We start from the raw sequence: 13,925 nt of genomic DNA on the forward strand, positions 1-13,925 counted from the left end.
CACATAGGGAATGTGAATAAAAGCTTGACATAACTGCCAGGGCTAACCAAGCAGGTTTCCAAACTGGGGGTGGGGGAGGGGGGAAAGCAACCTTGAATTACCTGTGGATTGGTAAAAGAGAAATAAAACCCAAATAGTATCAACTACTTTCTTGACTGTGCTGAATGCAACTAATCTAGGGCTTCTGTCACATTTATGGAATTCAGTGTGGTCACACTGGAATTCAAAGCTGTAGCAGTGGACACTAGACATACTTTATAAAGGATTTGATAAATTCGTAGAGGATAGATGTATCAATAGTTGTTAGATGTTGTGGGTGGAACCCCTATTTTTAGTAGCAGTGTACCCCTGAATGCTAATTTTTTTTTGCTGTCAAGTCACAGCTGACTTATGAGGACCCCGTAGGGTTTTCAAGGCAAGAGGTGTTCAGAGGTGATTTGGCACTAGGGTTGCCAGTTCCAGGTTGGGAATTACCTTGAGATTTTGGAGGTGATGGAGGAAAGACCTGTTGAACTTTATTTGGCAAGGGAAAAAACCAAGAATTGCATATAAATATTTGGTAGATGCAAAAGAGAGAGGTGACTTTGCTCTTCCTAATTTTAAACTTTATGCGGAAGCTTCAGCTATGGTATGGTTAAAAGATTGGATAACGCTGAAAAATGCACGTTTACTGGACTTGGAAGGCTTTGACAATAGATTTGGGTGGCATGGGTATTTGTGGTATGACAAAACTAAAATACATGTGGCTTTCCAACACCATATCAGATCATCATTGATAAAAACCTGGTTGAGATATAAATATCTGTTGGAGACAAAGACACCACTATGGATATCTTCTCAAGAAATGTTAACTTTGCGACCGTTAAGACCATCACAATTTATAATATACCAAGATCTTTTAAAATGGGAAGAGAATAAATGCGCCCTGAAGGATTTTGATGAGGTTAGTGTCCCGGGGCGAGCCCCTCCCGAAGCCGCCCGGGCCGTGCTCAGTCTTCCCCAGCCCCGGGGGGGGGGGGTCGACACTCACCATTGGAGGGGGGGAGGACGAGGGAGGGGGGGACCCGTCCCGCCGTCAGCAGACGTGACGACGGCGGCTCTGCCCTGTTTCCTTCCCCAGGGCACCCAGAAGATGACGACGGGGGTCGCCCAGCCGCGGCGCCGGCCGTGGCAGGAACGGCGCGCGCATCTACACCCCACCCCGCTCAACAGCTGAGCTTCGGACGAGCGCGGGCGGGGCAGGAGAGAGCGGGCCGGCCAACTGCCGCAAGGGCAGTCATGTGACCCACCTTCGCCCTTATTTGGGAATTACCGGGGCGGGTCTTGGCGAGGAAGGGGCGGGGCCTCTCTGGCCTGGAGGGGATATAAGGCCAGAGAGGAGCCTTGGCCGGGGAGGAGTGGCAGCAATAGGTGGTAGGGGCCGACCTGACCCAAAGCAACCTGGCTGCTTCCGAGAGGGAGACAAGCTCCGATTCCCCCTCGGATTGGTCTGAGGCCGAGGAGGCTCCTCCGGCTAGACCCTCCTCCAGGGCAGAGACCCCGAAGGCGCCGGCGGCCGCCGGGGAGGCGCGACAGTTAAAGACCACCTAACATGGCTTCAATATTATCAAGTACAATCTGTATACATCCAAGATATGAAAAAGGGATTTCTTAAAGAAAAATCAATTCTACAACAGACACTTTTGGATAATACTGATCATCTAATTTCTAGGATGTATAAGTTTTTATTGTTGCTGTATACAGAACAAGAAAGAATCAAGCCAACAATGATTACCTAGGCACAAACAATTGGTCACTCTATTTCCTTGAAAAGTTGGGGAAAGACTTTGGTCAAGAGACATGAAAAAGATTCTTTCCCAATCGATAAGGGAAAATATCTACAAAATGATCTACAGATGGTACTTGACACCGAAAAAATTGTCTGCAATGTACAGTACAATGTCACCAAACTGCTGGAAACGTCAGGATAAAGTTGGCTCATTTCATCATGTTTGGTGGCTTTGTGATAAAGCTAAAAACTTTTGGGATATGATATACAATGAGCTAAGGTTAATTCTACAACAAAACATCCCTAAAACTTCAGAGATGATGTTGTTAAGCATTATACCGGACCACATTATAACACAACGGACTTTTTTACTCTATGCCATCACAGCTGCGAGAATGGTATACGCAGCTAAATGGAAAATGTCCGAAATACCGGACAGAACTGATTGGATTCATAAAATGTTTGAACTAGCAGAAATGGCAAAATTGACTGAGTTAATAAATCAAAAAGATAATGAGGAATTTGTTAAGGAGTGGGAGGCGTGGATTGTTTATTGCAAAAATGAACTTAATGTGCAAAATGTTAAAGGTTACAACTTAGACTAGGTTAATTTTCTTGTTTCTATTTTTCTTTCTTTTTTAATAACTGTAGGTTTTACAAAAAAATTTTTTATAAAGAATTAGAAAATAATTGCTAAGAGGATTACGAAGATAAGTTAGAGATAGAAGAAGGAAGAGGGGAAGTCAAAGCAGGGGAAGATAATTGTTATATATATGTTAGTCTTAACTGAGAATTAGAAAAGATTGAAAGGTAATGTTAATTGATTGTATCGAATGCATGAAAAAACAATTAAAAAATTTATTTAAAAAAAGAGATTTTGGAGGTGGAGCCTGAGGAGGGTGGGGTTTAGGAGGGAAGGGACTTTAATGGGGTATAATGCCATACAGCGCACCTTCCAAAGCAGCCATTTTCTCCAGGTGAACTGATCTCTGTCACCTGAAGATCAGTTATAATCCTAGATCTCCAGCTACCACCTGGAATCTTTGTAAATACTATAAACTGGAGGTGTACTGATATAAGGTTAGTAAATCCCTAAGGAAATAATCTCAGTACACAGCCACTAATTTTCTTTAACATATGCACCTTTACTGATATACTACTGCAATATGCACAATGTATATGCTTAACACTATATAACTAAGTTCTAAACTACAAAAAGCCTGAAATCAATGTCAAATAGGCTTCTATGCATTTACACAGTTTTTTTCTTTATAATACAATCATCCCAGATCATGATACCCCCAGGGGGAATATTTCTTACGACCAGCAGCAAGGTCCACAAAGTCCTTAAGATGTATTATACTTCGCCACGAATCAGGCAATACAAATTCAAAGTGTTCTCATTCGCGGTCAGCTGATCTTTCCATCCTTCTCACTTAAAAAATAGCCTCCCATACAGCCAATTTATCCGCCTCAAAAGAAATTCATCAAGAGAGCAAGACTTTATAACAGCTGCTAAAGAATTAAAGGGCTCATTGATGATTAAGGGATATCCTGAACAAATTGTAGAAAAAGCATTTCATAGGGCCAAAATGACAAACCGGGAGCAGCTTCTACAAGATAAAAAAATCAATGAGAATAAATCAATATCTTTTTCCTTAACATATACACATTTAGCTCCAGCAATAAAAGCTATAATATATAAAAATTGGCACATAATTAGTGACATCTCTGGATGCAATTCTTTACCCAAAATAGGTTTAAAAAAACCTCCAGCAATCAAGGATCATCTTATACGGTCTGACTTCAGCATAAAAAAGCATGTTCAACCAATTATTAAGGGTCATTTTTCATGTGGACATTGTGTCCAATGCCATCTATCATTACCTGTGAAAGAATTTGTTTGCCAACAGACAGGCTTTAGATTTGTGCTCAAATCCTTTACAAATTGTGATTCAAAGGGGACAATTTACATCATTAAATGTGCCTGTAATTTAATTTACATTGGCAAAACCCTTAGGGCATTAAAATATAGAATAGGGGAGCACAGGTCTAGAATTCGGAATAAGGTATTAGAGGCCCCCATGGTTCCCCATTTTATAGAAAAAGGACACAGAGATGTAGATTTACAATTTTTTGCCATCTGGCAAATACAGAAAGGCCCTTATATTAATGCTGATAGAATTTTATGTCAGCAAGAGGCACGGTTCATTCATTTATTTCAATCAATTCATCCCCAAGGATTAAATTCTGCTTTGGATCTGTCCAGTTATCTATAAATAGTAACAAATATCAAGCATTAATTCTTATGTAATCATCCACAGGAATCATGTTTTCAGTATCCTTTTAACACTCTCAAAATTCTTAAAATTCAATAAATTAATTATAAATCTTAAAACTTTTAAAATTCCTAAAAGCATTAATAAAATCTTAAAAATATTTAAAAATAAATTTAAAAATGTATTTATAAGAGTATTTAAAAATGTATTTAAAATAATTACAACAAAATAAGTTTTTTCAGAATACTTACCACAGTAGATTTTAGCATTTACACCTGGTAAAGACTATTTAAAGTCAGGTGAATGGCACTAACAAAAGAAAAAAAAGTGACTATGGGTCATTCTCATGAACAGCAAGTCTGCAATCAGGTAGGATAAAATCACTTTGATTTATTATATTAAATGCACAAGGGTGGGTTTCAGAGAAAATTGTATTTCATTGATATGTAATTGTAATGTTGTTAATATTTTAGAGATATTATCGCACAGTCTGAGGAAGCACATTGCACTTTTATGCGAAACAAGGAGATATAACCGGGAACTTGTCATCATTTATGTGCCATATATATCATAACAACAAAAACGCATAGCCATAGAAGCTAGCGTTTAAAATCGGCTCAACCAGCAGTAAAGGGAATAGAATCATCGGATTGGTCTACGCGGGATCAGCTGACCGCGAATGAGAACACTTTGAATTTGTATTGCCTGATTCGTGGCGAAGTATAATACATCTTAAGGACTTTGTGGACCTTGCTGCTGGTCGTAAGAAATATTCCCCCTGGGGGTATCATGATCTGGGATGATTGTATTATAAAGAAAAAAACTGTGTAAATGCATAGAAGCCTATTTGACATTGATTTCAGGCTTTTTGTAGTTTAGAACTTAGTTATATAGTGTTAAGCATATACATTGTGCATATTGCAGTAGTATATCAGTAAAGGTGCATATGTTAAAGAAAATTTGTGGCTGTGTACTGAGATTATTTCCTTAGGGATTTACTAACCACCTGGAATCTGGCGACCCTATTTGGCATTGCCTATCTCCATATCACAACCCTGGACTTCCTTCGTGGTCTCCCATCCAAATACTGACTAGGCCCAACTCTACTTAGCTTCTGATATCTGATGAGATTGGGCTAACCTGGACTGTCCAGGTTAGGGCAAACGCCAAATAGGTAAGGTAAAGGTCCCCTGTGCAAGCACCAGGTCATTCCTGACCCATGGGGTGACATCACATCCCGACGTTTCCTAGGCAGACTTTGTTTATGGGGTGGTTTGCCAGTGCCTTCCCCAGTCGTCTTCCCTTTACCCCCAGCAAGCCGGGTCCTCATTTTACCGACCACGGAAGGATGGAAGGCTGAGTCAACCTTGAGTCGGCTACCTGAAACCAACTTCCGTTGGGATCAAACTCAGGTCATGAGCAGAGCTTGGACTGCGGTACTGCAGCTTACCACTCTGCGCCAAATACTGGAGGCAAAAAGGCAAAGGCTGCTGTCTGCCTTATCTGCTAGCATCATTTATATCAGTGCTCCTCAATGTGATGTCTGTGGGTGCCACAGCACCCATCAGCACCTTCTATTGTGCCCACCAACTGTTTTAGAAAGAGGGCAAAGCCAGGTGGGACTTTTGCCCACCAGGACTTCCAACTGGCCATTGGAGATATGACTGCCTGTGCAGATTTTTTAAAAGTTGCTGCTGCAGCAGCTGCCAGCACGACACAAGGATCTTTACTGCATGACTGAAGGTAAGCTGTATGTACGCAAGTAAATAGTTTTGAACAATTTGTTTGTTTTAAAACGCATCCTGTTAGAGCTTCTGCCTGAAATGGTGGAGTTACTATTAGATTTAGATAATTCACAGTGGGTAGCCGTGTTTGTCCGTCTGCAATAGTAGAAAAGGGCAAGAGTCCAGTAGCACCTTAAAGGCTAACAAAAATATTTTCTGGTAGGGTATGAGCTTTCGTGAGCCACAGCTCACTTCTTCAGATACAGCTAGAATGTGAATCCATTCAATTCAAACTAAAGTCAATGCATTTACCTGGGCTGAATAAAGACCTTGCATTCATGGCTCATTACCAATGATGATTTCTCCACACCCCTCTCTCCCCTGGACATCACAGACACTTCTGCATACCACACCTAATCCCATCATGCCTGCTATTCACATTTACATACTATTAACATTTACATACTAATGCTTGTCTGAATTCACTCTCCTCTACTTAAAGACAGATGGATTTACATTCTAGCTGTATCTGAAGAAGTGAGCTGTGGCTCACGAAAGCTCATACCCTACCAGAAAATATTTTTGTTAGTCTTTAAGGTGCTACTGGACTCTTGCCCTTTTCTATTAGATTTAGGTATAACCTCACGCCCTGGCATATTGTGGTTGTATCCGCCTCTTGCAGCTGCCATTCTGTGGTTATGCCAGCAAGCTAAACAAGGTTGGGGACCCCGATTTAGAATGTTAAGATAACAACTTTATCTCCTTCATATTATTCTAATGAGAAGGTGAATGGTGGTTGGCTTTTTGACACTCCCCATTGCACTTTTTAGACCTCTATGGTTGAGGATTTCACCACACGTTTAAAAGCAGCAGGTGGTAACACAGGTGTTCTTGCAGCTGTGACTAACGGGTTCTTGAGGCGCCTGTGACACACGCATTGGGGGGAAAAATGCATCTCTCACTCACACAAGTTTCGGACAGTGACATCAACAGGATGTAAACATGGTTTATAGGGTGGCCAACCTCCAGGTCCGAGCTGGAGACCTGCTATTACAACAGCTCTCCAGCCGGTAGAGATCAGTTCCCCTGGAGAAAATGGCCGCTTTGGCAATTGGACTCTATGGCATTGAAGTCCCTCCCCAAACCATACCCTCCTCAGGCTCCACCCCAAAAGCCTCCTGCCAGTGGTGAAGAGGGACCTGGCAACCCTACGTTTACATGTAGTTCTGTAACAGTGGCCCAAAAGATCTCCTGGTAATAATTGGCATCCAGACTGCTAGGGAAGCTGGGGGAAGGAATGTCTACCTATATACAGGCTTGCTCTCTGTGTGCTTTAAGTAAGTGGGTTAAGTCATGGAGTGTCAGAGTGAACTATAAACAATTATAGGAGAAACTGGATGAAACTGCAACTGTACTGAGCCACCTCTATGTCTGTAGTGCTATCAGCTTTACCCTGAATGTTGATGGGTTGTCATATCTTGAATTTGGATAAATATCCCTTCCTCAGTACAATCGGGGCTCAGAGATTTCTGCCCACTAGGGCCTCTGAGTCAGCAGCTGCAAATAAACTGTTTTCTTGAAATAACGATCTCGGGTCTCTCTTTTCCCCCACGAACCTGTTTACCACATCAGTTCCTAGGAATAACTATACTATCTATGAGGCTAGTCCAGGTAGTAGCAGAAAATCTCCTGCTATTACAACTCATCTCCAGCTGATAGGCTAGGAGCCCCATGGCGCAGAGTGTTAAGCTGCAGTACTGCAGTCAAAAGCTCTGCTCACGACCTGAGTTCAATCCCGACAGAAGTTGGTTTCAGGTAGCTGGCTCAAGGTTGACTCAGCCTTCCATCCTTCCGAGGTCGGTGAAATGAGTACCCAGCTTGCTGGGGGTAAAGGGAAGATGACTGGGGAAGGCACTGGCAAACCACCCCATAAACAAAGTCTGCCTTGGAAACGTTGGGATGTGACATCACCCCATGGGTCAGGAATGACCTGGTGCTTGCACAGGGGACCTTTACCTTTACTTTTTTTTCCAGCTGATAGATTGGTTCACCTGGAGAAAATGTCTGCTTTGGCAATTGAACTCTATGGCATTGAAGTCCCTCCCCTCCCCAAACACCACCCTCCTCAGGCTCCGCCCAAAAAACCTCCCGCCGGTGGCATTTCTAATGGTTTAGGATCGTGGTGCCAAAGCCGCTTTTGGCAACATTTTAAATCTGCCTCACATGACTCCCCCTCACAAAGCAGAGGATGGAGAGGAAGACGACGGAGGCGGTGGGGGAGGGGGATCTGCCGGGACGCCTCCGGCAGGAAAGAGCCGAGCAGCTCTGAGGGGCGACGAGGCTCGACGGGGACCGGCGGGTTGTGGCGGAGGCGGGCTGGGCCGGGCCCAAAAGGGCGGGAAGGGGCCAGCCACGCGGCCCTACCCACCGGGGCCCCGCCTCTCCGACCCGGCCGCTGAGCTCGCGTCCTGGCTGGTCGTCTTCGGCGGATCCATGGCGGGAAATCGAAGGGAAGGGAAACCAAAAGGAGGCGCGGCCCAGCCGGAGTAGTAGTAGTGGCGCCGCCGCTTCTCGCCTCGGCGTTCCGATCACGCGCCCAGATAACGAACTCGGCGGGGGGCGGGGCCCCGGCTGCCGAGCCCGGCGGGAATGGCGGCTCGCGGGGAGAAGGGGGGAGGCGTTTCCCAGGCCGCGCCAACAACGAAGAAGAACCTCCCCCCCCCCCCGAGAGTTACAGACAGATCAAATGTGCATCTAGACAGTGGCAAATCCAAGGCAAAACCTTCCATGGAAAAAATGGCCTAGGACGGTGAACTGGCGCTGGCTTCTGTCAGCCTAATCTCCCGTGCATGCTGCCCTGAGCTCCTTGGGAAAAGGATTGAAAACTCAACCGCCAGCCCCCGTGCAGCGTTTTGAGAATTCGGATGGGGGAAACGTGCATCTGCAGAGCGGCAAATCCCAGGCAAAACCTCCCGTGCATCAATGGCAGCAGTCGAGTCCGAGATCCCACTAGTCCCACGGAGGGACAAGCTCGCTAGTGCCATTTATGCGTGGGAGGTTTTGCCTTGGGTTTGCCGCTTTTTAGAGGCACTTCCCCCCCCCCCATCCATATTCTCAAAACTCAACAATAAGCCCCCATGCAGAGTTTTGAAAATTCAGATGGGGGAAATGTGCATCTGTGTGTGTGTGTGTGTGTGTGTGTGTGTGTGTGAAGTGCCGTCAAGTCGCTTCCGACTCATGGCGACCCTATGAATGAAAGTCCTCCAAAATGGCCTGTCTTTGACATCTAGATCAAATGTGCATCTAGAGAGTGGCAAATCCAAGGCAAAACCTTCCATGGATAAATGGCCTAGGTGAACTTGTGCTGGCTTCTGTCAGCCTAATCTACCAGGCATGCTGCCCTGAGCTCCTTGGGAAAAGGGCAGAATATGATCAAAGCAAGCGTGGCCTGGAAGGTATTACATGCTAAGGGGGAGAGACTGTTGTACCTTTGCAGCCCGGTTCTCGGCATCTTTTCCTAAAATGCAATTCTTGCTGAGTTAAGTGCATAGGATTGCCTGTCTCTTAATAGTTGAGTAGATGACGGAATTTCACCAGGTGGAAGGAGAGACTGCCCCACACAATTATTAAATGTAAAAAAGCCATAGCCTCATTTGTTTCTCATCTCTCACGATTTTTGAGGCTGTCTGGGGGTGGAAGAATAGTCACTGAATGCTGGGAATTGAAATATATATTTTTATTTAACCTTGACGTTGAGCTGGGAATAATTATATAGAAAGCTTCCCTAGAACTGTCCCTAGAAACTAAAATGACTAAACTGAGGCTATTGTACTTTGGTCACATTATGAGAAGCCAAGAGTCACTGGAAAAGACAATCATGCTAGGAAAACGTGAAGGCGGCAGGAAAAGAGGAAAATCCAATATGAGAAGTATTGACTGTATTGAACCTGTTTCACATAGTGGCCAACAAGTTGCAGGGTCAACAACAGAGTATAGAGGTTGAGGCCTTCCCCTGATGATGCCTCCTAGCCCTGGTATTCAGAAGTTTACACTGTAAAGCATCTGAACATGGAGGTGCCCTTTAGTCACCATGGCTAGCAGCCACAGATGGACCTATCCTCCATGAATCTATCAAAATCCTCTTTTGATGCTATCTATATTAGTGACGGAGCCCCGTGGTTCAGAGTGGTAAGCTGCAGTGCTGCAGTCCAAGCTCTGCTCACGACCTGAGTTCGATCCCGACGGAAGTTGGTTTCAGGTAGCCGGCTCAAGGTTGACTCAGCCTTCCATCCTTCCGAGGTTGGTAAAATGAGGACCCAGCTTTCTCAGGGTAAAGGGAAGATGACTGGGGAAGGCACTGGCAAACCACCCCGCAAACATATAGTCTGCCTAGTCAACGTCGGAATGTGACATTACCCCATGGGTCAGGAATGACCCGGTGCTTTCACAGGGTACCTTTACTTATATTAGTGACAGTGAATTCCACAATTTAATTACTCAGTGAGTAAAGCAGTACTTCTTTTTGTCCACCCTAAATCTATTGCCTATTGACTTCATTGGGTACCCCCAAAATCTAGTATGGAAGAGGGGGAAAGGTTCTATGTACTTTCTCCAACCCAAAATTTTTATAAACCTCTTGCCTCTTTGGCTAAACAGCAAAGCCACACACCCTTTAGCATTTTTTGTACAAGAGTTGCTCCAATCTTGAGTGCCGTCTTCTGCCCTTTTCCCAGCTCTGCAATAACCTCTCTGAAATATGGTGACCAGAACCATATGCAGTGTTTCCAATGAGGCTGTATTGTAGGTCTGTACAGGGACATTACAGTACTGGCCGTTTTATTTTCAAACACTCTTTCCTATTAACACCAGCATGGAGTTTTTACTGCTGCCATAACATTTTGATTGAGCTGTCTGCTACTACCACAACATATCTTTGTCTTAGCTCAGGCCCCTTATCAGCACATAAAAGTTATTTTTTTGCTCCAAAGTAGATCACCTTACACTTACCTACAATGAGCTTCATTTTTCATCTTGTCCACTCCCTGTTTATGGAGATCCTCTTGTAGCTCTTCACGATTTGCCTTGGTTTTCACCATCCTGAATAATTTGGCATCGTTTGCAGATCTGACCACTACACTGTTCACCCCCAATTTCAAATAATTTATAAACAAATTAAACACCTGTCCCAATATTGATTCTTGTGGGACCCCACAGTTCACTTCCCTCCAATAATAAAGCTGGCTTCTGAATGCAGAAAGTGCCTTTTATTTGTCATAAAGGACCCACAGCCTTCTCCCCCGTGTAAGATCCACAATTTCCAGAACAGCAACTTGTAGGCATGCTGGAGCCCCTGTATTTCTCTACTTAGATAGTAAACACTACCTGTGTTTGCTAATTTCTGTAACACTACTCTTCCAATATATTTGGAGATTGACATTCCAAAGATCTCTCGACTGAAGATTCTGAATCACCACAAAACCAAGCCTATTTCCCCTTCCCACCAGGTTTTTAGTTTCCTTGCCACAGAGTAGCAGATAGCCCCTCTGCTACAGCATATTGTCCTGGCAGGCAATCAGTGTAGAAATGAGGGTTCAAAAGAACTGCTTGCTCCTGGTAGGGACTGATGTGGAAACATTTTGTACTACATGGAAACAAGTAATGATCACTGGTATTATAGGAGTAGTGTGCACTACTACTGAGGTTTTGCTCTGTGCCCCCCCCTCCAGAACTGCAGCATTTTTTGCTTCTACATGTCAGTTTTGCAATCTCCCCCCTCCCCAGTATTACAACCACTAGCAGGTGTTTTTTTTTAAAGGTGGGTAATAGGTATCCTGTGCTTGTGTGTGCTGTAAAGTCACAGCTAGCCTATGGTGACCCTGTAGTTTCCAAGGCAAGATACGTTCAGAGGCTGTTTGCTGTTGCCTGCCTCCACGTGGGCTGAGAGAGTTCTGAGAGAACTGTGACTGGTCCAAGCTCACCCAGCAAGCATCATGTGGAGGAGTGGGGAATCGGCCCTGATTCTCCACATTAAGAGTTTGCTGCTCTTAACCACTACACCACGCTGGCTTCACAATAGGCATACTACAGCATTGCATTTCTACTGACGACAAAAAATCTGGCAAAATCCCTGCCATGGGGGAAATAGCAGGGACAAGTAGATACTCATAGAGAGGCATCTGGAGTAACAATGAGGGCACAACAGGGAATCATGAGATGTGGAAGCAGCTGTTGTCTCTATGTAAGAGCCAATTTATAGGCCATCCCTGAGTACTTGCTGCAGATTCTTCCCTTATACAATCTCTGAATTCCCTTCTCATGGACACCTATCCTAGGTTTTGTAAAAAAAAAAAAAATTGAATAATGATCTGGGTAAACTTTGCTGTGACCATCTTTCACTGTGAAATGTGACAGGTTGTGCTGTTTTATCACTGCAATCCTAAACAAAATTATACCTTTCTAAGTCCATGGGCTCAGAAGCAGTAACTCTGCTTAGGATTGCACTGTATGATTGGTTTTCTGAGCCTCCTTAATATTCTATCAAGTCTGTAAAAGGTGAGTTACAGATAATAAACTAACTTCCAATAAACCAGAGATCTGGTATATAGTTTGAGCATGCAGGAGACTGGAATTCTAGTCTTCTTGGTGTAGACAACACTTGAGCAGTTCTGGAAAACATTTTTTTAAATACAAGCCAAAGTCCAAAAATCAAAAATTAAGTTTGTCTGATACTTACCTTAAACATAAAGCATAATTGACACATTTTGCATATAGTATTTAAAACTTTATTTGCATCAACATACAACTTTCATTAAAAACACTCAAGTTATGTTTAGTATTCAGCCAGCAGAAAATTGTAATACTATCGGGAGTCATATTAACAAAGCAGTACAAATAAAAACCACTTTTAAAAACATCTTGTGACTGAGTCTAGATGCCTTCAAGACCTCTGCACTTTCATAGTCATCCACTGCCTGGAGTCTTGGCCTTTACAAATACAAACATTTGATATTTCCCACTGCTACAGTCACACAAGATTGATTTTTCACAAATTTGTAAGTCACAACAGCAGGAAGTAAGAGCCGGAGTCAAAATATAAATTAAAAATGTATTAGATATGTTTCCTATCAGTGCAACTACCACTTAATTGCACCTATGTGCCATACCTAAATGTCTGTGGCAGGAGCCCTAGAACTTCTCTTCCTTGTTTTTCAATTAAAGTTCGTCACTCTCATAGAGTCCGGACTGTGCCGCCATACGCTGGAACTCGCCTTCATCAGGCAGGAAAGCTTGTTTCACATCCAAACCTTTGCCGTTCAGCGCCAAGTATTTGCTAAAAGTTGGTCGAACCCTCAGTTGCTTTGGATGTGGAAGTGGTTTGTATGTGTGAGCTGAAACAGATTGTGAAAAAATTATATTAAAGCACTAATTCCTATCACAGTTTCAATAAAAGGGAGGAGAGCTACTGTACAGTCAAATGAAACTCCCCATTTTATTCTGCTACTGCAGTAAGAGCCCCGTGGCGCAGAGTGGTAAGCTGCAGTACTGCAGTCAAAAGCTCTGCTCATGACCTGAGTTCGATCCCGACGGGAGTCGTCTTCAGATAGCCAGCTCAAGGTTGACTCAGCCTTCCAAGCTCGGTAAAGTGAGTACCCAGCTTGCTGGGGGTAAAGGGAAGATGACTGGGGAAGGCAATGGCAAACCACCCCGTAAAACAAAGTCTGCCTAGTCAACATTGGGATGTGACATCACCCCATGGGTCAGGAATGACCCGGTGCTTGCACCTTTACCTTTACTGCAGAATAGCTGTGTAGTACAGATGAGAGGCATAAGGGACTTAAGCAGTAGTTGCCTCTCACCCCCAGGAAGACATGCACATACTTAGTGCATCAATACTGTCCCTGTTGCACACAGGCAGCAGAATTCTGCCCCAGTTTAGTATCACTGGTTTAGGGTTTCCTCAGTATTTTCGGAGCCACATGTGGCTCTTCTGAGCACTGTTCCCCTAAGTGCCACAGGGGTCATGTTTCAGGAATGTGAAATAAAACCGAATCTAGTGGCACCTGAAAGACCGATTTCAGTATGAGAAATGTAGTCAAGACCCTTGCCTGGTCAGCAGTCCTCTGGTTTATGATAGAAGAAGAGTTGTTTTTTATA

General features: G+C 43.9%; 1 protein-coding gene across 1 annotated transcript in view; it reads right to left on the reverse strand.

Annotated features, from left to right (window-relative positions):
• Nucleotides 1-12,547: 12,547 nt before the first annotated feature.
• The window catches only part of MYOT (myotilin), a 48,096-nt gene continuing 46,718 nt past the window's right edge, over nucleotides 12,548-13,925 (reverse strand). The window contains exon 15 of the mRNA XM_056862023.1: nucleotides 12,548-13,159. Coding sequence (XP_056718001.1) covers nucleotides 12,984-13,159 — 176 coding nt within the window. The 3' untranslated portion in view covers nucleotides 12,548-12,983. The remainder of the gene's footprint in view (nucleotides 13,160-13,925) is intronic.

Source organism: Euleptes europaea, chromosome 1 (assembly GCF_029931775.1).
Source record: "Euleptes europaea isolate rEulEur1 chromosome 1, rEulEur1.hap1, whole genome shotgun sequence".
Classification (NCBI taxonomy): Eukaryota; Metazoa; Chordata; class Lepidosauria; order Squamata; family Sphaerodactylidae; genus Euleptes; species Euleptes europaea.